Source organism: Dermacentor andersoni, chromosome 9, assembly GCF_023375885.2.
Source record: "Dermacentor andersoni chromosome 9, qqDerAnde1_hic_scaffold, whole genome shotgun sequence".
Lineage (NCBI taxonomy): Eukaryota > Metazoa > Arthropoda > Arachnida > Ixodida > Ixodidae > Dermacentor > Dermacentor andersoni.
Window position 1 is genome coordinate 45,127,002 of NC_092822.1, and position 27,173 is coordinate 45,154,174.

Below are 27,173 nucleotides of genomic sequence, written 5' to 3' on the forward strand. Positions count from 1 at the left end.
GCTCGAGCTCTCCCATCCCTTCCTCCCCGAGGAGTTTTCTGGCGACGCGCACGCGGCCCGACCATATATATATATATATATATATAAAAGACAAAACTATGAGCAACGACAGGCCTGTACAAAACCGCCACGGGCTGTGTTCATCGCAACGAGATTTAGCCCTCCACGGACCGACACGTATTTTATTTTTATTTATAATTTTTTTTCTTAGCTCGCAAATTCTCATCATAGCTTCAGCTCTCGAGAGAGAATACACACACGCACTGCATGCGCGTGCTTCTCGATCGCGCCGAAAATGATGGTCCCGAGTCTCGAAACGGAAGCGAGATAACGGGAACGTGCTATAAAGGGGGCAATAAATGAATAGAAAAAAAAAAAAAAGAAAGCTTCAAACTAGAAAGTCAAAACCCGAAATTCAGCGATGAACTTTTGGATGTGCAAACGAACGGCATTGCATAAGTAAATACCTCGGTATGCTACGAGGGATACGATGAAGTCGAGGCGGGGAGGGGGGAGGGGGATTGCTAGGAGGTTAACCGCGTTCTGTCGTTTTGCTGTAGTGGAGGAGGAGTCTCGGAGGAATTTAGCGCAGCCTTTTATTCTGCGCTCCGTACGTCATATTCCTTTCTTCCCCTCCGAGTCTCTCTGTTCATAATTCAATGGCGCTGGCGCGCGGTTTATTATGCGGAGTCTTTGTTTTGGCACCGTAAGATAGATATACGCGAACGTCTATGCGGAACGTCCGCTGGGTTAATTTTTGACTCTGGTCTGAATCGGGAAAAGGAAGCCGAGGTTGTAAAAAAGAAAAAGAAAAAAAAAGCGCCTCCGGCGCCGTGCCGCACTTCTTCGCTTTTGCGTCTCGCTTATTACGGAGATCGTTAAATATATAGCCCGCTTCGTTGTCTCGGCGAGTGCCGGCTATTATTCTTGACACACGGTCCTGTTATTGCTTCATAGATTCGATTCGCTGTTTTTTTTTCTTAGCTTATCTTTAACTTTTTTTTTCTTTATCTTGGTTACAGAATGTCAGCTTTCGGATTACTTGCTCTTCTTCATATCGCCGTGTAGGGATACGTACAGAACGATACAAAAAACTAAATCGACGCGTCCGTATATCGCTTCGTAGATCCGATTCCCTTGGCGTTTGCTTCTTTCTTTTGCTGCTTTTGGTTCCGAAGTGCAAGTGTTTGCATTACCAACGCTGTTATTCGTGTATAAATAAATAAATATATATATATATATATATATATATATATATATATATATATATATATATATATATATATATATATATATATATTGCGCGCCACACGTATAGTACGAGGCAAAAGTAATAAAGTAATAATTCGACGCAGACTTTCCTTTTACAGCGTAGCTTCTTTTTTAATAATACCCCCCCATTGCCGAACGCGTCTTCCGTTTAATGATGGAGGATGAATATACCCTGCAGCGTTTCCCGGCGTTGCACTACATTTTGTTTTAGAGAGATGTTTGATTGGGTATGCCTCGCCGGTGTATAGTCTTTCCATCTTTCACTGCCGCTCTGTTTAACGTTAAGGAGCCGACGCATTAAGCCGTTTCGTTTTGGGCACGCCATATACGTTAGTCTGCCATGCCAGGACTATATATAATCCCCTTGTGAACTTATACGCAACGAAAACAACTAATAAACACGCACGTAAGCGCGCGCTGCATTTTCCGGCACTGCAACTTTGATTACTTTCTACGTCTATACTGGGAAACAGCTCACCCGTAACCGTAACTAGACGAACTGATTGCCTCCTTGATTTTGTTAATTTTGCCCTTGTTTGTGTCCTACACGTCTGAGGGGGCTAATACGTCTCTTAATTAAGGGGGTCTTCCCTCTCTTTTTTTTTCTTTTACATATGTGTTTCTCGATGTATCATTCTGCCTGCTAAAGTTTGTGTGCAAAACCAACAAAAGGACCAGACTGTAGAGCAAGTATCCAAGCCCAGGAGACCCGAGCGCAAGTTATCGCGCGTTTATTCTTCAGAAAACTATAGGCAGTGTGTATGTGTGGCCAAACGGCATGTGTGAAAGGATGACCTTCCGGGCTTGCCGACGCTATCGATTGTTACCGATTAAGTTCATCTCTATCTATCTATCTATCTATCTATCTATCTATCTCTCTCTCTCTCTCTCTCTCTCTCTCTCTCTCTCTCTCTCTCTCTCTCTCTCTCTCTCTCTCTCCCTCCCGAGCTAAGGAAAGTGCGCAGAACACTAATGTGCACCACGAGGAGGAACCCTAAATGATGTGAGCTTCTGTCCTACGGTTACTTCGCTGCCCTTTGGTTGCTGGACTTCGGCACTGCCGCCCGTCCTTTAAAAAAAAATTGACTTCGCACTCGCACATACATAGTGCAGTGTGCGGCGAGGTGTCCCGGAAGTTGCAGCTTCCTTTTTTTTTTTTTTTTTTTTGCGCGTAGACTTTGGTATGTTTAAGCAACTATAGCCCACAATGAAATTTTTCTTAATTATTTGTATACCACTTAAAAGCTAAAAGAAACGCGTGTGTGTGCGTGCGTGGGTTTGTCCTCGCATGTCGCATGCTGGCGACACAAAGGCGCATAAATAATAAGTGATTTGGCGTAGCCACGCAGCCCCGTGATGCCCACCGTTATGATATGCTACGCTGAGTTCGAGGCTTCGGAAAGTTTCATTTAGAACGTTCCGGCGGGCTAGTTGGTTCGTAGCTGTAGACGTTTCCTTTAACTGTGGCGAAGAAAAAAAAAAACAGGACACACGAAAGAAAGACACACTGCGCTCGTGGTGCGGTATGTGTTTCTCTCGTGTCCTCGTTTCTTTTTTTTTCTTTTTTTCGCGCAGTTAAAGGAAACGTCTAAAGTTCACTTAGGCGCGGAAAGGAAACGCAAAGCCCTATAGTTTCGTTTTCTTTTATCTATACTGGAGCGAAGTTTGAGCGGTGAAGAGTTCAACAGACCACTTTCAACTGTGAAAAGTTCAACAACCCAGTTTACTAATAAATGAATTATGAATATACTAATTACGTTATAACTAAACATTTTGTTGTTTATTTTTCGTACAGACCTGCTCTCTCCACGGCCAAAAATAAAGGCGGACAGATCGTTCCAATCTCCTCTGGCGTGGAAACTGTGTTGGGGCGTTTACGCGGCTAAGTCCGCGTGTTGCGCGTGTAGTAGACGAAGCGGTCTCGTCATGCGCAATGTGGTGTCGTCTCCCTTCTATGCTTGTTCGTTGGCGCTAAATATGCTTTTAATGGTCAGTTTACCAACGCGTTCAACAAATGACGATGCCGAAGTATAAACGTTTCAGATAAAGGGCGTGGTGCCCTGCGAAACACGCGGAGGGACACACATATCTATGACCGCGCTACTTGTGCTTCCACAGCGTTGTCTGTTTTATTAAGTATGAAACGGAATGTAACAGATTCTGAGATTCCGCATGTATTTCAGATACCACCGCAAGCAATACCGTAGGTACGCATGTAGACGCTGTGCCAGTAGCAAAGAAGCAGTTAGTGTCCTTGATAGAATCTGCTGCCGTCGCAGTAAATTAATTGAAAGCTAGCGGAATCGCTAAAGAGTCTGCTGACCGCTTTTCTCTCTTTCTCTCTCTTTTCGCTAGCTGCCGCGTCTCATGATGGTGCCATAGAGATTTAAGAGGCTTAATTAGGAGCACACCTATTCGCTTCATTGCCCTTCAATTAATCTCACTTTCCACTTTCATTATTCATCGTCCCTTAAGTGCTGGTCGTTGCACTCGTACATGCATGACAAGAGTGAAGAGAAGCGGCCTTCCAGAGCGGTTCCGGTGTCAGTGCTTGCGGAACCCCGGTACGCGCTATCCATCAAAACGACAAAAAAAAAAGAAAGAAAAAGAAAACTGCGTTTCCTAGAAAACAATAATTGCGAAAACACGACGCTAATCGCCCGACATTTATTATTCTCTTTTTTTGCCCCTCGCGGCGGACTAATTCAGGATGCACGCGAAAGTGCGTCATTGAACGCGTCATCGCGCGTTCGCCATTGTGTTTCACAGCCAAGCAGCTCGGTGAACAGCTGCTCTCCGTCCGCTTATCTCCAGTGCGCGCTGTTGAAGGTGCGAGTAGGACAAGAACATGGCGTCCGTGACGTCACAGGAATGCTTTTCTTGCACACAGTTGCGCGTAGTATACGTGCTTCAGCTTATCGGTATAGGCAGGTTGCGAACGTAGTTCCCGCGCCTACTGGGGCGCCCCTCGCGGCGGCGAGCGCGGAACCGGCAGGATACGACCGGCCCGCTTCCGTTCGGAAAGCCTGTGTGCGCACTGTTTCGCGCGTAGCTGTTGCCTTTTCTGAGCAATGCCGAAGTGCAACTCGAGCTGTTGAGTAGTGGGCTGCAACAGCACGTACACCAACTCACGAGGAACAAAGTTTTACAGGTTTCCAAGCCGACCGTATGAAGCAGAACGGCGTCAACACTGGATAGCGCTCGTCCGACGGCATAAGCTGTTTTATGTTCCGGCGTTATGCCAAGTGCGCTATAACGCTGAATTCTTTGCTTTTACAGTAATGATGGCAGCAACGGGACACCTGCAGCCAGTGGCGTAGCTAGGTCGTCTGGCACCCGGGGCCCATAGGTCTTCTGTCCCCCCCCCCCCCCCCTCACCCGGGTTTATTCGAGGAAGGCGAGGATATCAACAATTTCCGTGTGTCTCCAGACGTATATGACCCTCCCCCCCGCCCCCCACTGGCCCCTTGCACCCGGGGTCCACGCCCCCCCCCCCCCCCCCTTTGCTACGCCACTGCCTGCAGTGCGTACCAGGATATGCAGCAAAGTATTTTGTCCCCACACTGTACCGCAGTAGAGCTGTGGAACTCTTTCCCAATCCTCTCCCATTCAAACAGCGCTAGGGCTTGCTGAGAGATTTGAGGGGTTGCAGCCGGCTTAGCTGGCAAACACCCTTCTGCGCCCAGCATATCAACGAAGGGGCAGTTGAGATCACAAAATTTTTGACAACGTGGTTTATTGGAACCTCCTTTGCACGCACTGAAAAATCGCAACTAAAAGTATCGCACTTCCAGTAACTTGGGCGAAAATATTTTCCCAGCGTAGTCTAACACAACTGGTAAGTTCATCGCTTTTTTTTGTGTTTGGGGAGAGCAACGTTAGAATACCTCTGGTAGGTCTTACGAGTCGTTCGTACGCCCCACGTTCTTGGATGAGATGTTTTGGATTCGTATTTGGCGTCCTGTATGTACAGGGAAACTACCGCGGCGTCCTTGCACTTCCCTGCGATGCCAGCGCGGCAATCGCAGCTCCCCGCTAGGATTTGTCTGCTGTCGCCGATCTTCAAGAATCAATGTCGCCTATAATTTCATGCGTCCACACCGTAGATAACGAAGTAACTTACGCTGAGCTTCACGCATCTCGCTGGTGCATTATTTTTCGTTTGCGGAATAAACCTAGCAGTCACTTCCGATCAGTGCGAGGTCAACACTTCCCTCACGTCGTAGACGTGCCCCACTTCAAATAGACGACTTCCTTTCTCTAAATTCTTTCACGAAAAAAGCTATGAGGATCTTCTAATTCCCGAAACCCGGTTAAAATTAATATCGGCACGCTGTTTCGCGCCATCGCTACCGTTTGACAGGACGCCAAACACGCAGCGCGGGTTGCTGACGCCGTGAGTAATCCTACCACATTCGCGCAACTATTCGTCAGATGGCGCTAGGGGTCGGAAAGACAGGGCGCCGCCTAGCATTTGCAACGTGCCCATATAGCACTTCGCAGGGTCGCGGAAGGCGCACGCGGCCACCCGCGGTGCGCGCCGTGAGGTCTCGAAGCTAAGCGACGGGCTGGGAACATTGCGTCATGTACCCGTTAAACCAAGATATGCACTACAATGGCGTCCCTAATGTCACGTGGCCTAACGGACGCCATATTGTTGTCACATTCAGGTTTCTCCCGGCGCTGCTTAATCGAGATAAGAAAACAGAAATAACTTGCAACTATATCCGTCGCGCCAGCCGTGCTACGTTACAGCAACCTCGATATTACTTCTGGGTCAGTATAAGCAACGCCACCTAGATTAAATCTAGGTGGTGGATTAAACACCGCCTAAATCTAGGTGGTGTTGGTATAAGCGGGCGCGATGTACAAATGAGATTTTTTTTTTCGTGTTCCGTTGTTTGCCGTTTCCTTTAAGGAAACAACCAAAGAGCAAGAGCAAATCATTTTCAAGCCTGGCGAAATGTCGCTCATCCCCGCCTGCCCTGTAGCCCCGTGGCTATGAAGTTGAGCTGCCAAACTCGATGGTCGCGGGTCCGATGCCAATCGCTGCGGCGGCCGCCGTCCGAAAGAGGGCGGAATGCAAAATCGCTCGTGTGTGTGTGTGTGTGTATACCGGGCACTGCGTACGCATATTGAGAAGACGTTTACGCCCTTTTCCGGAGGGTAGATGGAGCGACTGCAATAGTCGCTCCATCTACCTTGCATCCCTTTCCTTTATTGATAAGGCTGGCCGTCCCGGACTTTCAGCTCACGAACGGCACGCGCGCTTTATCAGCATGACGTGGCATACTTTGGCGGGAAAGTATAGCGAGCACAGAGTTCTCGAAAAGGAAACGCAAGCCAGACAGATAACGATGATTGCTTGGGGACGATTAAGGTACTCCCCAAAGGGTGTCAGCATTCTTGTTTTTTTTATCAGAGCCCCCATTTCTGCATACCTCATATTATGAGATCGTAGTTCTTGCACTATATATATATATATATATATATATATATATATATATATGAAGTTGAGCTGCCAAACTCGATTTTCGTGGGTCCGATGCCGCGATGGTCTGAAGCAACTATGTCGCGACGCCGATCGCGGCATAGTCGGCCTTGCACCATCGAGATAGAAAGTATATATATATATATATATATATTAGACATTCTTTGAATTTGGTCTTTGTCACAGGAAAAAAATTTTTACTAGTGGAAAAATATAAAGGCAGAAGTTTCCCTTCCGAGTTTCACAACCAGACTGGAGTGCCGTTGCGTCAATGTGGCATTGCATACTTCTAGGGCTTGGGCTGGTTTTGTGTGCGTAAAGCGTTGAGCAACTCGGTGGCTGGCTTGTTTGTTTGTTTCGAATGCAATTTAAATGGCCTTTCTAGGCTTACGCAGACGCTGGCAAAATGTATGACATCGTGGGAGCTAATGCAGGAACTTGGAGGTGGCCTCACTGCCTGCCTTTAATCCTTCTAGCCTAAAGTCCAACTGCAATGAAAGTATGCGCCTGTAAAATGCCAAGTTTCAGATAGCGTAGATATAGACCCACCTCCTTGCAAAATTTTATGTTTGGTATACAAGCGGATTCATCACAAAATGCTAATAAGATGCATGTTATTCATACCAAAAATGAAATAAAAGAAACCAACCATTACCGCTCGCCAGAAGTGATGCATCATTCAGAACTTCAAAAACCATTGTAGCTCCTTAGATTGACGTCTCAGATTTGGCAGCGCACACAGCTGCTGGCAACGACGTTCTGTAACATTTCAGAAGGCAATGTGCTGGTACATGTGTCATGTCTGCTAACCACTAGGCACACATTTATAACCAGTTTAGCCTAAATAAAATTTTGTTGTTGTTGTCCTTTAATTACCAAGCTGTCGTTCATGAGGTCCCTTCCGGGACTGCCAGAAGTAATTTGCAGAACCAATCTTAATCTCATGTTCCTTGCAGAGGAAGTGCTTGCCCTCATGTTTTTCCTGTTTAAATACATATTAAATGTCAAAATGCCTTCATTGGCCATCATTCATTTCAGTGAAATTTGTTGCATTTAAGAATTTGCTCTAGTTTTTTTCCACCTCTGATATCACTCTCAATTCAAACACAAAAGAGAAGCAAGCATGTTTTCAATAAATAACTGCATAACAACTTTAACTGAAATTTGTTCCATTTAAGAGAGAAAGCTAAATTATATCGCCTGTTCAACGCAGAATTTCGATATGGGGCCTCAAATTTTTTGCTGGGAATTAGTAACTTAAAAGCGAAGTTGAAGGGCAAATTTTACAGCTCTCTTACTCTGCACTGAAAACAAATGTTGCAGTTCTACATACTTTACCTCTATATTATCTAAAGCAAACTATGATAGAATAGTTTGCAGCATGCGTGAATACATTGCATTGTTTACACGAGTTTTGCAAAATCCCTGTTTGCATATTTTTGACATATTTAATAATCATGTGTAATGTATCATGTTTGTCTATTTCAGACATTCCAGTAAATGACTTTCACATAATTGTTTTTTTCATAATAAGATATTCCTTTCTCTTTATTCCTTCTTTTTTTTCTAAGGCTTTTTTTTTCCTTTTTCTTCCCCCCGAATCTCAGCAATTATCACAAAGGCATCTATGGCCTGAACTAAAGATGTTTTTCCAGTGAACAATCAATGGACAAACTTTTTGTGTACATACAACAAATGTTCTCAAAATTGGTTCTGCAGGTGCCAAACAACATGATTTCTCTGTTTTCATGTATTACTTCCTGAAAGCTACCTCCTAAAATGGAAAATTATATTCAAGTTTAAACTGAAGGCGGAGGTTTGGTTTAGGCTGTAGTTTTAAGAAGTACCATGCTTGCAAAGCTCCTTAACTCCGCCCAAGAATGCATGTATATAATACTACAGTTCTGTAAACTGCATAAAATAGGGTGTCCGAAGTGGACGTTGATGTGTTATGGATTATTATGAAACATACCAATAAATTGGAAAAAAGTAAGGATTTAATCCAGACCCAAAATTAAATCAGTCAGTTTGCTTGCATTAGATGTTCAAATAATCTAGTCCACTTTTTACTCTAACATATGCTTTTTGCTGTGTACCTATATAGTGGTAAACTTTTTCTTTAAGTTTTTTCTGGTATCCAATTTTTTCTTTTTTTTTTTCAAGTTCTTTGACTTTCATCAATTTTTACAAAAAAGAAAAATAATGAAACTGGCATGCTTCACTAAGGGAAGATGTTTGTCTTGTTTCGTTGTTTTCATTTGCACCAAATTCACCTGGCGGCCTGATTTTCCTTCTGTGCAGTGCCATGCGAACCCTGCTGGCCAAGCTGCCAAGACCCTGGATCGTTGATGAAAAGAAAGACGATGGCTACACCGCACTCCACCTCGCTGCCCTCAACAACCACGTGGAAGTCGCCGAGCTGCTTATTCATCAGGTAAGTGACCTGCTGATTTCTTTCACAGTGAGTTTCTCTGCTACAAACAACATGGCTGAGCAAGTGGAGTTTCTGTCAATAAATTGCTAGAGGGAACATTACAAAAATTGCTAGAGGGAGTTGCAGGTATGGTGGCTCAGCCGGCTTGAGAATGATCGCTAGTTCATGGACTTGCCTAAACTGTGCCCTTCTGGCTTTAAACCACTTCGTGACTTTGAAATTTACCATTTTTCAGAATTATTTCATTATAAATGCACCAGTTTGCATTGATTATACATTCAGGCAAAGGCTCATTGCCTTGCCTCATTTAGAAAAGTATTAATATTGCTTGGAGACTTAGCAAAATAAAGCACTATACGTAATGCCACAAGAGTGTCTGAAGCTACAGGCACGAAGAAAAATTTGGAGGACGCTTGAGCTTCGCCTTTAAGAGTCGAATGCAATAGTATTCGAAGATCCCTGACTGCTTTTCATCCTTCCCAGCAACTGCAGCTTATGTAACCATAATGTTTACTGGGAAACGCTGGTGGCGAATGCTATGCACGAAGGCGAGCTTTCTGGTAGAAAGGTGGCCTCTTGTGTGGGCCGATCTCCTGTTACTGTATTGCACTTTTAATATTCCAGTGTGACAAGATCTACCTAATATCAAAGGTATGCGCTGTTGGTGTTTGTTTTCATGACATTTGTTTGTGGGCTGCTATTCTCAAAATTCTGAGGAATAATTTTGTAAAGAATGAAAGACAGCATATAAGCAACTTTGGTTATAGAAGAGTGGTTGGGTATGCATGGTTCAGAGTGATCTTTGCTGAAAGAAGAGTTGACGCTGGAGGTGGGACGCCGACACCAGATTTTCTGCGACAGGGAGCACTTAATGCTATTGCATTAATAAAGAAGTCCATATGCTACCCGTTATCATACCCGTGGTACTGAATTATTGCTGCGCCAGAGTTCGCTTGACTAAGTTTTATAGGAGACTATAGTTCAGCATCTGCCTCATTTGGGGGGGGTACCGGGTCCAAATCCCAGTGCCACCAAGAACCGATCAGCTTTTCTGCTGGGTCTCTCAGTCTGGTGCTTGGCTTCTTGTGGGGATTCTGGTCTTGAAAGGGCACACTGTAGAGATTTATTGGCGAGATCTCGAGTCACCTTTTGTCCGACCACAGACAGCATTGTATTGTAAAATTTGCCTAAGCAGTGAGTGTTTATTGCACGCTGTAAGCAATAATAATCAGCAGTGAGAGACAGACTGGTGCATACATTTTGACTATTTGGTTAGTCTGATGCTGATACTGGTGCCATAGCACTTAAGTAATGGAGACATAGCATACCGTCCTTGTCTGTCTGTCTATATCCATGTCGCTTCAGTGCTATGGGGTCCTAGTATCAGGCAGACTAGCTTGCCACTGGGAACGTACTAGTGAAATAAGTGCAAACAGGTTCCCGGCCAGGTGGTTTTTCATTGTGGTACCTCAATACTTGGAAAGCTGGGCATCTCCCTAAGCCAAAGTTGTCCCCACCTAATGTAAGTACTTTGGGGTGCCATATGGGACATTGTTGCAATGGAATAGCCTAAACAAAGAATTGGCTTTGCTTACTACGAACATTCTCAGTGCTTGCGAACATCTTTGAACATCTTGAAGTCGTGTACATTTTCCATGTGGTATTATACGATCACCCTTTACTGATCGATTACCTTTCTTTCATATTAACCACAGGGTCACGCCAACATGGACCTGCAGAATGTGAACCTGCAGACACCGCTGCACCTCGCAGTTGAAAGGCAGCATGCCCAGATAGTCAGGGTGAGAGTGTGACGCATTCGTAATAATAGCACGTGCAGTATCTGCAAAAAGTTTTGGCGACACTTCATGCATCACTAGGTCATGCACTCGTACATTCACTGTTACATCAGATTCCCTCACCGACTTTAGTGCTGTCGGATGTTATACGATGTGGTGGCTCTGTTCCTATGGCCTTTGGCTGTGGAGCACGAGGCCTCGGGTTAGATTCGTGACTGCATAGGCTTGATTAGGCTCGATTCCTTTTCAGGCACCCAGTATGCCTAATGGAGGAGGAAAGACAGAGTACTGAATTTGTAATATCAATCCGATTAAAAAGACACAAATGCTTTATGCTGTATGCTCTATATTGTAGCAACGCAACTTTTCGACGAGGGCAATACTGAAGAACAGACGAAGGACAAGCAGTTGTCCTTGTCTGTACTTCAGTGTTTACCTTGTCGAAAAATTGTACTATATACATAAAATTATGCAGAACCAACTAGCGCAATCTTTAACATTACCTATATGGTCATATGGGTTTATGTACAGAATTCCATATGATCATGCAGGATTTTGAATACAGGGAATGTAGGTCTTCTTCAATAGGCCTTATATAAAGCTTTTATAAGGCTTTATGTGAAGATTTTCTGTCTGCCTAACAAGGACTTAAAATGCACAACGTGCCATGCCCACGTTTCATTTTTTCAGCTGGTGTTTACATGCAAAAATTATCACTTTCGATTCTTTAGAAGCCTATTTTTATTGATCTCGTTGCTGTAATGGCCAGCGTATCATTTATGCTACGCCGACTTTGATACCTCAAAATTCTGAATTAAGTGCAGGAAACTTATCCCATAGTCTATACACGCATCTTTGATACGTTGGAGTGAGGGTTTATTTGTGGATATTTCAGCAGAGCAGATTGTGGCGGCGGCGGTGGAGGCAGTTTACGTTGCAGTATTGTGTGGGAAGAATGCCTCGTCTCACCAAACCAGTGTCTCCCAACACGCGATGTGCGGCAGCCTCCCATCTGCATCTTTCCATGTAACAATATTATAAACGAAGAAGTCGTGATTATAGTTGCGAGCATGTTGGCTATGCTTTCTGATGAACGCTCCACAATTCGCAGCACCTGGTACGCGAGGGGTGCAACCTGAACATCCCAGACAAGGACGGGGACACACCGCTGCACGAGGCGCTACGTCACCACACGCTCTCACAGCTAAGGCACCTGCAAGACATGCAGGATGTCACCAAGGCTGGGGGAGGACGCTTGAGCACGGCAGCAGGCTCGACCTCCACCGCTGGAAACCTGGAGGTGAGCACGGGGCTGTGTGTGGACCCCAGGTGGCAGCGCTGGTCAGCTTGTCGAATTATGCAGTTTATCTAATCCATGCTGCCTATGTATTGCGCATATTCTGTGGGGATAAAAATTATCTCGGAATGAATGTCTTCTTTTTTTTCTGATATTTTAGTATATGGAGTCACCCTCTGTTTTTGTACTTAGTTTCATGTGTTTTTTTTTTTTTTTTCAGGTTGCTTGTATGGCATGTACATAATTGAAAAAAATTCCGGCGGAACCCACCTTACGACAGTCGTCTAAGCTAATGCAAGAGCATTCACACACACACACACATGCAAGCACACTGTTGAACTTGGACACGTACACGCACACATTTATTCAATTTCCCTTCTATAACTTATCGTTGGTGATTTGCTTCTCACATGAGCTGTAACCTGCACTCACATTCTTGAGGTATTTCTTGGACAAGTCATTGCCATTGTACAGCTAGCTGTAGTTGGAGCCAGCATTCCCTGGCTGCCCCAGTTTTGGCAGCATAGCGAAGACATTCTGTTTCAGCACACCATTGCTTCCCATCTTCAACCTCTTCTGCTGATGGAGGTCTCTTTCTAGGACCCATTTTAACCACTGCGACGCATGGCATCTGGTTTTATTTGAAGCTGTAAAGCCTTCCTATTCGAAGCAGCTGCAGTTACTCGCGGGCGAACACCACTCGCTCCTCTCATACCTTGTTTTCCTTTTCCTCCTAATGAGAAACACTTCATGTTCGATTATGTACGTCGCCTCCTTAGTCATACGTATTATGAGCCCATTCCTAACGTTGGTGTAATTCCAAGGAAAGATACTTACTCACCACACTGCAGGCCCAAGTTCGATTCCTTATTGAGGACTGAACTATTTCCTTCTAAACTTGTGTCTTTTTTTTTTTAATGCAGAAGCGTCAAATTGCTCATTGAGAGAAAAAAAGCTGACGTCTGTCGTCTGTAGCAGCGAAACGACACCTAAACTCGCATTACCATAGGCTGCAACATCACGTCACGAGCTGCGCCTCAACAGAGCAGAGCAGGTGATAGGGAACACCAGCTGCTGCACTAGCGTACCAGGTGTTGTGTGAAGGGAGAGGGCATTGCCGTGATGCCACGTCACCCTCTCTCTCGGCTCAAGCACTCCTCGACAGAGCAGAGCCAACGCTTCCTAGATAGCAGGCCAGTGCGCTCCGATTTATGACATCACGCTACTTGGGCTGAAATTTCCATTGCCAAGTTGAGCGTGACGAAAGGGGTCATATCAAAATCACCATGGCTTACTCGAGAGCATCTCCATTAGATTCGATGGCAGCCGGGCAAGGTAGCGATCACTTTTGTATACAGTCGCCATCACTAGATTTTGCATGACTCGGCAACCGACATTTTAAGAAGCACCTGACTAACAGTGTTTCCTACACTGTGCAATGATAGCGAGCTTGGCGCAGTGCCAGGAACACTGCCAGTTGTATATTTCTGTGCGTCCAATGCTGAGTCGTGCAAAATTGTGCGAAAGTGATTGTGTCCCCAAAATTGATTGCTTGGGAATACTGCCCCAGCACTTAACTACACAGCACCGCTGAGGCATGAGTTCAATTCTTGGCGACAGTGGAAAGCTTCAAGCTTTTCTTGTTGTTTTTCTTGTTGTCTCTTTGACGCTGAGAGTTTAGGTTGCGGCCTGGCGTTGACACGATAATGATGACAGAATAACAGCAAGTACAAATTAATGTGACTCATTTTTTAGCTTTCTTTTTCTGCTGTCGCAGTAAGTCAAAAGAGACTTTGAATGGTGAGGCACTCTTTCACACCAATGCTACCAAACGAACTTGCCAAACTTCATGTTCTCATGTGCTTATATACAATACGACTCTATAGAATTTTATTTCTATCAAACAGATGAAGAGGCTGTAGGTAAAAGCTGCCCCCAAGAGCAGCTTGGCAGAAGCCCACAGCCCCCTCTATATATTGCAATCAGCGTGCACTCTACATTCTCGCAACACATATTAGCTAGCTAGAAAAAAAAGATTAGAAAACTTCATAAGATATGTAGAATAACAATATGACTCACACGTGCCAATGGACTTAAGATTAACTTGAGGATTTGTTACCCAAGTGGAAATTATTTATTTACATTGAGGAAAAAGATTGTATGAACTTCTAAAATCATGGGAGAACAAAAAAAAAAGCTTTTTGTATTCTAATTTTGGGTTGCATAAGAAATGCTTCATCTGCTGGGGATTTTGAATTGTTATGATTGTTAGTCCAGCACGATGGAATACCAACTTTCATATGGTGATTGACATGCGTAGATACAGTCAGGAGCAGTAAAAAGACTATGTTTTAGGTTCTCATTAAAAATAACAAAGCTTGTGAAAAAGCCGTAGGCAGTTCATGAGACGACGATTGGAAAAATTGGGGAGACAATGTTTTTCGTTTTCATATTTGTAACACTAGACCCGTGACACTATAGTCAGCTCTGATAAAGCGAACAAACCGATTCTGATTGGCTTCAGTAGTTTCAACGAGTGATTGCATATGTGGGTCTCAAATGAACAAACCGTACTTTAGTTTGGGCCTTACAATTTTCTTCTAAAAAAGTCAGTTTAGTGGTACAGGAGCACAAGAAAAGTTTTGACAAAGATAACCGAATGTACTCTTAGCATTGTTGCAGACATACTTGGTGTGTGTATTCCAGATCAGATTGTTAGTAATGTTAATGCCAAGCTACTTGCATTCATTAACAAAAGAAAGAGCAAAGCCATCGAGGTAGTAAGTGGGTGAGTCCGGCAGGTTAGTTTCTCGCGTAATCTTCACCACTTTACATTTTTTAACGTTCAGGCACATATTCCATGTATTGCACTAGTTGGAAATCTTGTTAAGGTCGGTTTGAACGAGGAAGGTGTCTGACTCGTTCGAAATGTTTCTGTACAAAACACAGTCATCTGCAAAAAGTTGGATAACTGAAACACTGTTACTGGCAGTGTCATATATGTAAATTATAAAGAGGAGGGGTCCTAGTACTGATCTTTGCGGAACACCAGAGATTATGAAACAAACTCAGAATTATGGCTATCAGTAGACACGTACTGGGTCTTACCATGCAGAAAGCGCTCAATTCATTTCAAAATATTTGGGTCGATGTTAAGTTGGCCGAGTTTATAAAGGAATGTGAGACCATATCAGAAGCTTTCACACAATCAATAAACATACTATCAACAACAGAAAAGCAATTTAGAATGTAAAATAAGTCGCAAGTGTAGGCTGTTAGTTGTGTTTCACCGGAGTGGTGTTCGGGAAAGCCATGTTGGCATGTTCAGAAGAACGAGTTGGAATTGAAGAAACTGATTAAATTTATGTAGATCACCTGTTAAGCAGTTTACATGGAATAGAAGTTAGAGAAATAGGCTTATAGTTATAAAGGTTATTTATAAATGTCGCCAGATTTATACACGGGAATGATAGGTTGTCAAAATAAACAGATCTCACTCTGACTCACTCACAATATATATTTTTAACTAAGGAATCGCTCAAACTCACATTCGCCAGAAATCCAACTCATCAGGCTCACTGAGACTCAAACTCGCCAAAAGCAGATTCAGCCGGTCGGTGTGAGTCTCAGTTAGTTTCGGCAACCTATAGCTAAACCACTGCCTACGGAGCTTAAGTGCAACGCTAAACGTGCTTGCCCTTCAATTGCCCTTCAAACATGCTTTGCCCTTCAATTGAAACTGCCAAATTTTTTATGAGCCTCATAGACGAGATATTTATTTTATGCATTGTCATTGTCTAAAGAAGTATAACCCAAACCTCAGTGCTTAAATAATTTTAGCATGAGCTTCACTGCGGTAGTCTGCCGCTATTTGTATTCTTTAGCAGCTATGACCAGTTGAAGCTGGCTGTTCTGATACGAAAAGTAAATAGACTTCCTTGGATATTTCATAACATGTGTTAAAATAACAACCAGAAACATGTAAGCACTGTAGTTTGCCATGACATCCTACCTAAACGATACTGTTTTTTTCAGCGCCAAAAACAAGGTGACTGAGCAATGTGCTGGCGATTGTTATGAATGCAATGAACAAAGCATGCATGTGTGATGTGCGAAATGCAAAAGCACGGTGCGTCGGTTAGGCAGTGCCGATATAAGACGACAACAATTACTAGCGGCGAAATTCAATGTGAGCCCGTCGTTAACAAAAATATGGCATCAATCATCACAATGGTGAACTCGTTTGGCCGCGACCTCAATTGGTTTGTTCTGTTAACAGCCTGCTAGCTTAGTGAACTCTCAATCCCTTCAGTACTTACGATGTCTCTTGTGATGTAACGATTATTGTGTAACTTTTAGTGTGTATGTATAAGATTTTGTAAAATGTGAATGTTGTCCTCTTTTGCTGATAAATTTGTTCTTGTTTGTGTTTGTTTTGTATCCAGCCTTGTCTCTTTTAATCTGAAGCAGCACCTCGGATGCATTTAGCAGTTGCGTTCCTAAACAAACATATCAACATCATAACAAATGATTGTCAACGGCTTGCAGCTTCTAATGGGCTTGGGCAGTCAGGGTGCGGACAAGAAGTCCAGCGCCTCCATCGCCTGCTTCTTGGTGTCCAACGGGGCTGAGCTCTACATCAAGAACAAGAAGGGACAGGCACCCTTGGACCTGTGCCCCGACCCGAATCTTTGCAACGCACTCGTCAAGTGTCGCAAGGACAAGTCCGGGTGAGTCTGGGCAGTTGTCCTTTGGCAAGTGACATTGTGTTGGAGATCATTTATTTGGCTTGGTGTTGCTTTGCGATTGTAGATTCATAAAGCAGGAAAAATAACTGCTGTACTATCTGAAAATCTGACTTTTAAACTTTATTTGATGTACTGACTCTTCTTCTTTTACTTGTCCTATATAATGTGCACCTATTATCTTGCCGATTCACTGAAATCATTTGCAGTACGAATCTTCTTGATTTTTCCTTTCTTTCTTGTTTGTGGCAGCAATAAAAATGAATGCCTTAATAAACTTTAAAATTTGTAATAAAGAATAAAAGATAGATTGTTCACATGTAAAAGCAGTGTTTCTTATGTTTCTTTTATATCCAGCCTAGTAAACCTTTCTTTCTTGTTACACCATCGTGTTTTGGCAACCCGCATTTACTGTAGGAGCCTCTACAGCTCTATACCATGATCACCAAATGTGGACGCTAGTTTTGGTATTTATGTTTCACAAAATTGGTTGCCAGTTTTTTATGACAGAAGTGCCTGCATTGCAGCCATAAGAATATACATGCTTTCGGCATAGTTTGACATGCTCACTCATGAGTACAGTCATTCGTATTTTATTGTTATCATTTCAGCATTCTGGTACATTTCTAGCATGCACAAATGCTGGGGGTACAGCCTAAAAGCCACAAAAGGATTGATGGAGTCTGCACCCAATAATTGCACTTTGACAGAAGCAAAGCGAAATAGTCGTACCTTGAATGTAGGCCGAGCAAAAGAAGTGAGGACAGTGTTCACAAAATGATAACAGCATTTATTTAATATGAACATGCCGAGCTCACTCTACGTCGTCGCCACCGTTACATTGTCCCTATAGCCCAGACCACACATACGCTTGCAGACGCGCGCAAGCTCGCGTTTGCGCACTCATGCATGTGCAGGCAGTGAGGCATCGCACGTGTCAAAATGTGGTGTGATCTCGGTTAACAGCTCCTCTCTATTATTGCGCGCTTATCTTCCTTATCGCTGTCATCTCCTCGTTGCGGCACGTGCACAAGCATAGCCCGCTGTGCCTTCCAATGACAGACGTTTTTCTCATCGATGCTGAAGTCCCACCTGGCTTACCATGCCTCTGCGGCCAGCACAACTTTTCGGTTGAAAGCAGCACTATAGTGTGCCATTGCAATAACGCCACGCTGTACGCCAATACCATAAAACCAGCTCCGATACGACACAGGTCAAAGCGACGACATCGCTTGTCTACTTCAGTTGGATACAGGCCCGGCTAGTAGCAGCTGCAATACTGACTTTTCTAGATGGTGCTAGCTACGGACAGTATTTATCATCAGTTACAAACAGGCGCATTTTTTAATATCCTCTAATATAAGCCAACCCTAGATCATGTTTATGATCATTTGGAATAACTATCGGCCTAGATTCAAATAAATATGGTAATACTAAAGTCTAAAAACTAAAGCTAATATGAAAACGCTTTACTTTTCTGCACAATATCAGTAATTCATCAAAACTTGTAGAAAGAAAAAGCATTAGCAGCACTATAGAAGTCAGTGTTGGTGGTTTGAAAGAGTAGGCAATGTATATGTGATCATTTGCCGGCCATACTTAGTACGAGTCCGTGGCGGAAACCAAACACCGATTCCGTACATGTCATAGAGATTCACTCTTTCTGTCAAATTAGCGTTTTTTCAAGTGCAGGTTTTTGTTTTAATGCCTTGTTTGTAATGTGTCATTAGTAAAGAGTCGTACAGGTCGGCAACAGGTATTACGTTTAGGTTTTTACCGATAGACCTTGAATGCGCATTGTACGGAGCATTGACAATCAAACTGGCAGTCCTTTCTTTTTTGTAATCTATAACGCCTCATAATGTTGGAACGCGTTGTGGTTCCTCAAACAATGCAGCAGTAGCACAGTTTTGAGAGGAAAGCCGAACTATACAACGAGAGCTTTACATTCTCAGGCAAAAGAAAATGTGCGCATGATAGCATACCCACCATTTGAGAAAGGCTGGAACACCGAATGAACGCTGAATGAGTACTGAGTACTCACACTCATTAGTCAAGCATGAATGTGAGTGGATATTTGTTCATTTGAGTGAGGGTATTGGTGAGTTCGAGTGAATGTTAATGAGTGCCAATGAATAGCGTGAAGCATCTGCTTAACTTTTCAAGGTGTAGCTATGGGGACAAAATCAGCCTGCAATAGGAACAGAGGCCCATGTCAGGCTATATAGCCTTTAGCTTTGGTTCCCGCTCCTGTAATAAAGCAGGAAAAAATCAACTGCAAGTTAAATATGCCGCCAAGTCAGCCTTTGAAATTCTTACCTTCCGTGACAGAATTAATTGTTGAGAAGCAGCTTAAAGTGCCTTTCTTGTCATCAAGCTTAAGTTTTCAAAGGCCAGTACTCCTGGTACTGATTCTAGGGGCCAGCCTCCTTTACTCTTGGCTCATAAGCAACACAGTGTATTGCATGAAGAAGTGAGCAAATTAAAATTTTTAGTATTTCAGTACCACTTGCTGCACTGTACTGCTTCATAATTGTGTCCACACGCCAACATGTGGTCTCCAAGGTTACTCATGGTTACTGTGCCTGACAACGCACATTTCCCGCACTGGCAGGTCGCAGATGCTGACGCCATCGACGAGCCCGCAACCGAGTGAGCAGGAGGCCTTGGAGGACTGCATCGTCTGCTCGGACATGAAGCGCGATACCCTGTTCGACCCATGCGGTCATATTGCCACCTGCGCCCTGTGTGCTCCGCGCGTCAAGAAGTGCCTGCTTTGCAAGGAGCCTGTGCTTGCACGCACAAAGGTCAGATTCAGCGAGAGGCATGTTTGTGTCGCGCACCTCACTTGTATCATAGTAAAGCTGTACTACTGAGCATTTGTAGTGCATGATAGCCTCAGCATAACAGGCGCAGGACAACAACAACACGGCAGGCACATGCAATAGGATTACATTTATCCTTATCACTGTAAGTAGTGCAGCTACATGCCAATGTTTAGAAATGCCACCATTCCTAAAGCATACCTGCAAACCTGTGAACTTTCCACTTCGCAAAATCCTGGGGCAAGGTTACGGGGGGGAGGGGGGATGCACAGCAGGCATTTCATTTTTAAAACTTCCCTGAGCTCACGTGTTTTCACAAATGCATACGCAGTTGAGTTATGAGGATTTAAAGGGACCCTGAAATACTTTTACAACATGGTAAGAAAACATTGCTGATCTGTGAACAAGGCTCCTGTGAACATATGAGCCAAATGTTAATGCACTGCATGCAGCAGGGAATTTACAATCTCGAGAGCAAGTGAAAAATCACTTGCTCTCGCTTTCGCAATGTTGTCATGCGGCGTCATCGCATGCAGTTGGACCTACAACAGCTATTCACTGATTTTCGTGACTGCGAGAACGTTCTCAGTAATACAGTTGTTGCTCATTTACATTAAGTAAAAAAAAAATATACTGTCTGCCACCTCAACAATACAGAAAAACCATTTCGTATTTTCACTGCCAGTCTAAACGCGACAGTTGTGTGTTGCTTGCTCGAAGCAAGTATCCCCCTTTGATCCTTTTAATTTAGAAAAGTTGAAACGGAAGGTGCAGAAGCCAACGTGCAAACATTTTAACACACAAAATTACTTTTTTGTAAAATTTGATGCATTGTTCGTAAAATCGTAAAACAGGCCGATATTCGTAAACATTACAAAAATTTCAGAGTTGGCCTGTATGCTTAAAGGAAGTCACGATGTGCTGACTTGTCAACTGAGAGAAGCGTGCAGGATACAAAGGAAAAGAGGTGTATCAGTGTAGCATTGGTCGCGGAGAAGTATCGTATCATGCTCCTTAATGTTTCTTCATTTGCCCTTGTGCAATCGTATCTCGATATAGTGAGCACAGGTATAAAGTATTACTTATTGTGTATAATAAAGTAAATCTAAAGGTTTCTCAGTGAATGGTGAACCATGTGGGTTGTCGTGGTTAGGAAAACACGCACATTATCAGGCTCCGAGTCAACTTCTTTTTTGAAGCCGGTGTTTTTAGTGGTACTGCGAAGCGTTTCAGACCGTATCACAATTAATAGGTGGCATTCGGGCAGAGCAATTGCCGGCAACCTTTGCCGTAATAGATATGTAAAGGATATGTAACATGTTACAAATAGAGAGAGAGAAATGAGAGGTGAAAGGCAGGGAGGTTAATCAGAGGAGCTTCTGGTTTGCTATCTGCCCTGAGGAAGGGTAATGGGGAAAGGAAGGCAAAAAGGATAAGAGAGAAATAAAGCTAACTTGCAAGAAATAAATAAATAGAGGAGGTGGGAAATATCTGGGAGAGCTACGGTCTCTTTGATAAGGCACCCAAACTTAAAAACTTTTATAGCACCTTGACTCTTTTGTGATGTGGTGATTGTATAGACCGTTTACAGCAGTTGGTTAGTGGAACGCATAAGGGAACGCACCAATCACATGGTTGCATATTGACGTTGGTGCAAGGCGTGACAGGACACCCTTTCCAAGCCTGTTGGAAGCGTAATGCTTGCATTTATTTCTTATAGACTCGATTGCAATGTTTTGTTAATTTTTCTGATGTCTTCACATACACTCAAAGAATATTTGATATAACAGCGACATTTTCATATAAGATGCAATTTCATTATAAACGGGGTTCAATACACATTCATTCTGAACCTTCAGCTAAAATATATTTTGTTTCTTTCTTTGGACTGCCATTTCATGCGGAACCTAAGCATCTGTGTCAACTCTGAAAGGAACAGTCGCAAGAAGCATGTGGTGTTATCATTATCCTCACATACTTTTCTACATTGTACTGAAGCTGTCATATTGTACAACTTGCACCATCTTATCTCGCAACTTGCTGATAGGGTTCCAGAAATATTTTTTGGCAGCAGTTCTGGTATAGTTCATATCGACAAGGTATGAGTATTCTGGTTGCTATAGCAACAAAGTTCAGGTATTGAAGCCAACATGTGATACGGGACAATGCTTCAAATACTATATTCAACATTATATATTGTTTATGTTTAAAGTGCAAAACTGACATTATACATGCATTGATCCTTAACATTATCAATGTTCTTTGTATATGTACATATATATATAGTGCCCACCTGCTATGGTCTCAGTAGAGACTGGCAGTATTGTAAATAAATAAAAATAAATAAATATATGTGTACAAAGGTAGTACGCTGTAGTGAAGTGCTTGATGAGGTTTTTTTTTTTTTGTGCAAGACACCAGATACAACAAATGAGTATAACTCTTGCGTATACAGCTTCACAGTCTTGTTTACATACAAGTTCCTTAGATTTGCATAGATCCCCAGAGTTTCCTTGATTTATCTTTCCGTCAAGGAAAGCCTTTCAGGCTCTGTAAACACACACTTTGTGGAGCTTCTATGACTCTTCTAAACCAAGTCGAAGTGCTGTCATCCTAATACACTATGAACCTCACTTGGTAGGGCAAATTTTTCTGTATCGGTAACTTAATGTCACATCATTCTGATTTATATTTTTTTTCCTCAGTTGCCACATGGCACAATGTCGGAATGATATTAAATATAAGCATGGAGGCTGTTTCATGCAGGTTGCTGCAAAAGTGACTTGTAAAATATGTTGTCCATAAGCCATCATTCATAGTCTTCAGGTTGGCCACTTCTAAACTTCACTTCCCCCCCTTTCTCTTTGGGAATTTGTGCCAGGACACCTGTCTTTGATTTCAATGCATCAGAGCCCACCAGCTGACACAAACGCATGAGCCTATTGTGTGTGAGCCAATGGGCCTACTTTTCAATGTCACCAACCTAACATAAGTTACGTAAACCCTTCAAGCACCAATTAATTCTGCTGATTCAAAATTTAATCTCATCACATTTCTTGCATTTTGAGAATCGTGAAACACATACGGGTGCACAATGGATTAAGCGTTTTCATTCTTCATTGAGGTTTGTCATGTTTACTCAACGTGGACTCCACGCGAACTCTCTACAGGAATGTCAGATATGAGAAAGTAAACTATATTATGTCCAGCATACTAGGAAAGCACTTGTTTAGTCAATTGACAAGTATGCATGCTGTAAGACATTGTCATACACAATGAAACGTGTGAAGCCATCACATGACACTATACTCACATCGAGGACAAACATCCAGTTCTATTAAAACGCTTCATAAATATTACTTAAACTTGCCACACAGGTTTAATCGGAAGTGTTTCAAAGTGTGTGCTACATGTTTTAGGTACCACTTTTCTCATCACTGCTGTTGCTTTTGATGCACTACTTTCATGTGTACCATTGTGCGCACAGCATCTAAAGAAGATAAATCTTGATTGCAGGTAGAGGAGTGCGTCGTCTGCTCAGACAAGAAGGCATCAGTACTCTTCAAGCCTTGTAGTCACATGTGTGCCTGTGAAGGTAAGTACAACGTGAACATGTTGAGTGCACATTTCACACGTCACAACTACCTTTGTCAGTGTCCTGAAATTTCAACTTCTGGATGCCAAGTGTATGTCATCGTGCTAAAGATTGAAGTGACAGGGACGCACTTTCTTATGCATTTTGGCATGCAGCAGCACAACCCATTACAAACGTATTTGTTCTCATGCTTGCTTTTAATGCATAAAGACTAACTTCTTGATTTCACTCAATGGGACGTTGTTGCAATATCCTGATTCTCTAGTAGATTATTAGGTACAGTTTTACAGCGAAGCTGTGAAGGAGAGTTTCGCAGCCATTTCCGTGTAGCGGCAGGTGGTGACACGCTCGTTATCAACACAAATGCTTTCAAAATTTTTTGCTTTGAGACGTAATTGTTAAATATCATAAAATAAAGTTTACCTTGTGTACCCTTCACATGAACAGACACCACCTTCATTGCGCATTTCTTTAGCCAGTAATCTGTAAATTTTGTTTCTCACAGTGTGTTTTACTCACTCCACGTTGAAGGTCAGCTAGGAGTTTGTACAGCCGTGGACACAAATTAAGAGGAGCGGGCCTCGAAGAGGCTGTGTGACCAGGGTGTTGTTACGAATGCACAAGCAGTGCTGGCAATGAATCATCAATAAGAACAGCCAACAAATAGACGTCCAGCACTGTGGAGGTTGTGAGAGCTCACTTGCACATCTTCGCTGTCTTTTGATGTATCAGTTGCTCAGGTTAGCATACACGTGTTTAGGATTTTGAAGCAAAGCAAAGCTTTCTTTGCCCCCTTTCTCCTCACTTTGTGTGCGTGCTGCTGGCTACTGTCCTGCCCATTATACAACTTAATTGGACCACCAGGCATGTGCCGCAGGGCATGTGAGTGCTCTTGGCCATTCCCCCAGAATGAATGTGTGCCGCTGGTATGATCACTGCATGGACAAGCAGAACAAGAGGAAAGAAGCGATGACGTTAAACAGACGTCAACCATCCAATAGCCAAATGCTCCAAGGATTCTTCGCAACAGTAAGCCATTGTGTGGCAATTTATTCACTTAATCAATGCCCTCATTGGCACGGGCATCAAAGGCGGAGTGGTGGAGTTGGCGCCATTTGAAGCGGCTTGGCGATTCTGAGCGACAAACATCTGTACAGCAGTCAAGGAAGTCGCCTGGGATTGTGTTGCTATTTCACACGTTAATGACAAACGCTATACACGTGGAGCTCACATCGTGCACACAACAAACAGCAACTGTAGCCTTCACGACTTAGCGGCTCGACCTGGCTTGCGCCATAGTTTGGGTGCGGTCAGCAAGCAAGCTTTTTCAGACACAGATTCTGAAGCAGGCGATATTGTCTACAGCAGTCACTGAAGAAGTCACTGTGATCTCTAAAAATAGTTTGTTACTTGTTAGTCTTTGGTGTTCCAAGGTTGCTGCTGTTTGTTGGCTGCATCTGAATGCAAGTCATCGTTAGTAAAGTGTGTGTGGATTCCACGAAAGGCATGTGCTATAGGCAAGCTTTAATATAGTAATACATGCTATCCCTCTCCTCCCTCCCCCCCTTCTTGCTGTTGTGTCACGAGATCTTACAAATTTTAATGCTCACAGGTTGGCAAGTATTAATCTTTTATTTATAATCAAGCATATGAAATATATCGACAGTCTGAAAACATTTTTTACCCATTTAGCATACAGGATCGCCTTGCTACAAAATACAGTAGAACCTTGTTCGTACCTTCCCGTTACGTACGTTTTCCTGGCACCAACGTCCTCAATCGAGAACATAAAAAATGACCCAATAGAGTTACGCTCATTTTTATTGGGTCATATGTTCTCGGAAAACGCAACTTTTCGGCACAAACGTTCAGTCGTCGCCAAACTGCGATTGCGTGATACATTTTCGGGCCACTAGATCCCATGTAAGCAAGAAAACGCGTGATGCGCATATGATCAAGAACAGAATATAGCTGCCCTCCGCAGCAGCTTCACCGCATACTCGCCCGCCCATCTCACATGAAAACGCCACCACGCAATCAGTTTCTCATTTTGGCACCATCAAACCTTCTCTGAGGTCGTCACATGCGGCATTCAGAGCTATCACAGCCAATCCTATTGCGATAAACATCTTCACCTATCTGTTTCACAGCGCATGGTGCATAGTGCCGTTGGTAGCATACTGCGTGCTTTTAGCAGGCGATAATCCAAATAGGCCGCCGTTTCCTGCTGCAGACGGCGTGATGTGGGCATCACGTTTCGCTTCGGCAGCATCCGGCATCGCTCACCAGCCCGATTTTGTTTTAGTTTCCCGTCGCCCTCTTAAAACACCATGCAATATGAAAACAACAAAACACGTCTCGGGCCGCCAGAGCACCACCATCTTGACGCGAGTAAGCATCTCATGCTGCAACGAACCCCGTGACGCTTCACATTACATAGATGTCAACAATAGTTGATTTTGTCAAAATTTTTGGTTACTTCAAATCATACGTTTTCCCGGTTAGCACGTCTTTTCTTGCAGTTTTTTCCAAAACGTATGAACGAGGCTCTACTGTGTTTGTAGTTGGTAGTGCGAAACTTCGCTCATTTCCCATTTCTTTTAGGCTGAAATTCAGGCTGAAATTGCAGTAGCAGCTCAGCAAACTTGTCATTTATCAGCCAGTGCTTGTAACTGTCTATTGACATAATTTTATCTAGGAAGCTACTAGGATTCGCTGTCGAGTAGCTCAATCTTTTCTGGGCTGAGGTACAATAGGTTGTGAGTGTCCACTGCAGAAGCCGGAGTGGCACAGTTTGGATGGTTCACTGCGTCTTCAGGACTTGGAACTCAGGCCAAGATGGAAGGAAGGTGCACGAACCACCCCAGTAGAACAAATTATGTTTGCATGCGGTTGCAGCAGCACGTTCTTGAGTATTATAGCTTGTAGTTGAAAGGAGAACGCCCTTTATCGATACATAAACGCTTCACATGACAGCAGTCATTTTTCGTGGTCTTGTTTGTTTGTTTGCTTGTTTTATTTTTCTATTCCAACATAGCCTAACTTCAGAATGAAATTAAGTGTGTAAGTATGTAGGCCCATTTCATGCAGATACTGAAAAAGTGACTTATAGAATGTGTTGTCCATAATACATTATTCATAGCCTTCAGGTTGGTCACATCTCATCTGTCGCACACTGCAACGGAAATTACGACCTATTGTCTCAATTTCAGGTTGTGCTGCCCTGATGAAGAAATGCGTCCAGTGTCGTGCGCAAATTGACAAGGTGGTTCCTTTCATCGTCTGCTGCGGAGGCACGGGTGAGAATAACTGACAAACGCGACCCTGCAAACCATTTGCTTTATCTCCACTTTCACTGACTAATTTGCACATTTCGCGAGACATCAACAGGGCAAAACATAAGCATCTTCTAAAGAATTCACCTGGGGGCAGCCCTGCTGAACGTTTGTGCAGCATTCTGCATGGTAACCAACCCTCTCAAGAACAATCAGAAATCTTGCTTTCAGTTAGGTGGTGTCTCTTAACTCAGAAGTTCAACGGTACAATACAGATGTGGACGAAAAATGCGTTTGAAAGGCCGTGCTTATGTAGCAGGGTGGAAACGGGAACTGTATTCTGCTTCATGCATACAAGGCAATGCCATGAAGGCTGTTTTTGGCTGCAATCATGACCAGAAATAATGTATCGCATATGAAAGATAAATTCATGCCATGTA

General features: G+C 43.4%; 1 protein-coding gene across 2 annotated transcripts in view; it reads left to right on the top strand.

The window, feature by feature from the left end:
• mib1 (E3 ubiquitin-protein ligase mind bomb 1) overlaps window positions 1-27,173 on the top strand; it is a 559,645-nt gene that overhangs the window by 518,769 nt on the left and 13,703 nt on the right. For both annotated transcript variants that reach the window (XM_072284616.1, XM_072284617.1), the window contains exons 13-19: window positions 9,065-9,197; window positions 10,913-10,999; window positions 12,108-12,296; window positions 16,842-17,023; window positions 19,653-19,845; window positions 23,380-23,458; window positions 26,671-26,757. In XM_072284616.1, coding sequence (XP_072140717.1) covers window positions 9,065-9,197; window positions 10,913-10,999; window positions 12,108-12,296; window positions 16,842-17,023; window positions 19,653-19,845; window positions 23,380-23,458; window positions 26,671-26,757 — 950 coding nt within the window. The remainder of the gene's footprint in view (window positions 1-9,064; window positions 9,198-10,912; window positions 11,000-12,107; window positions 12,297-16,841; window positions 17,024-19,652; window positions 19,846-23,379; window positions 23,459-26,670; window positions 26,758-27,173) is intronic.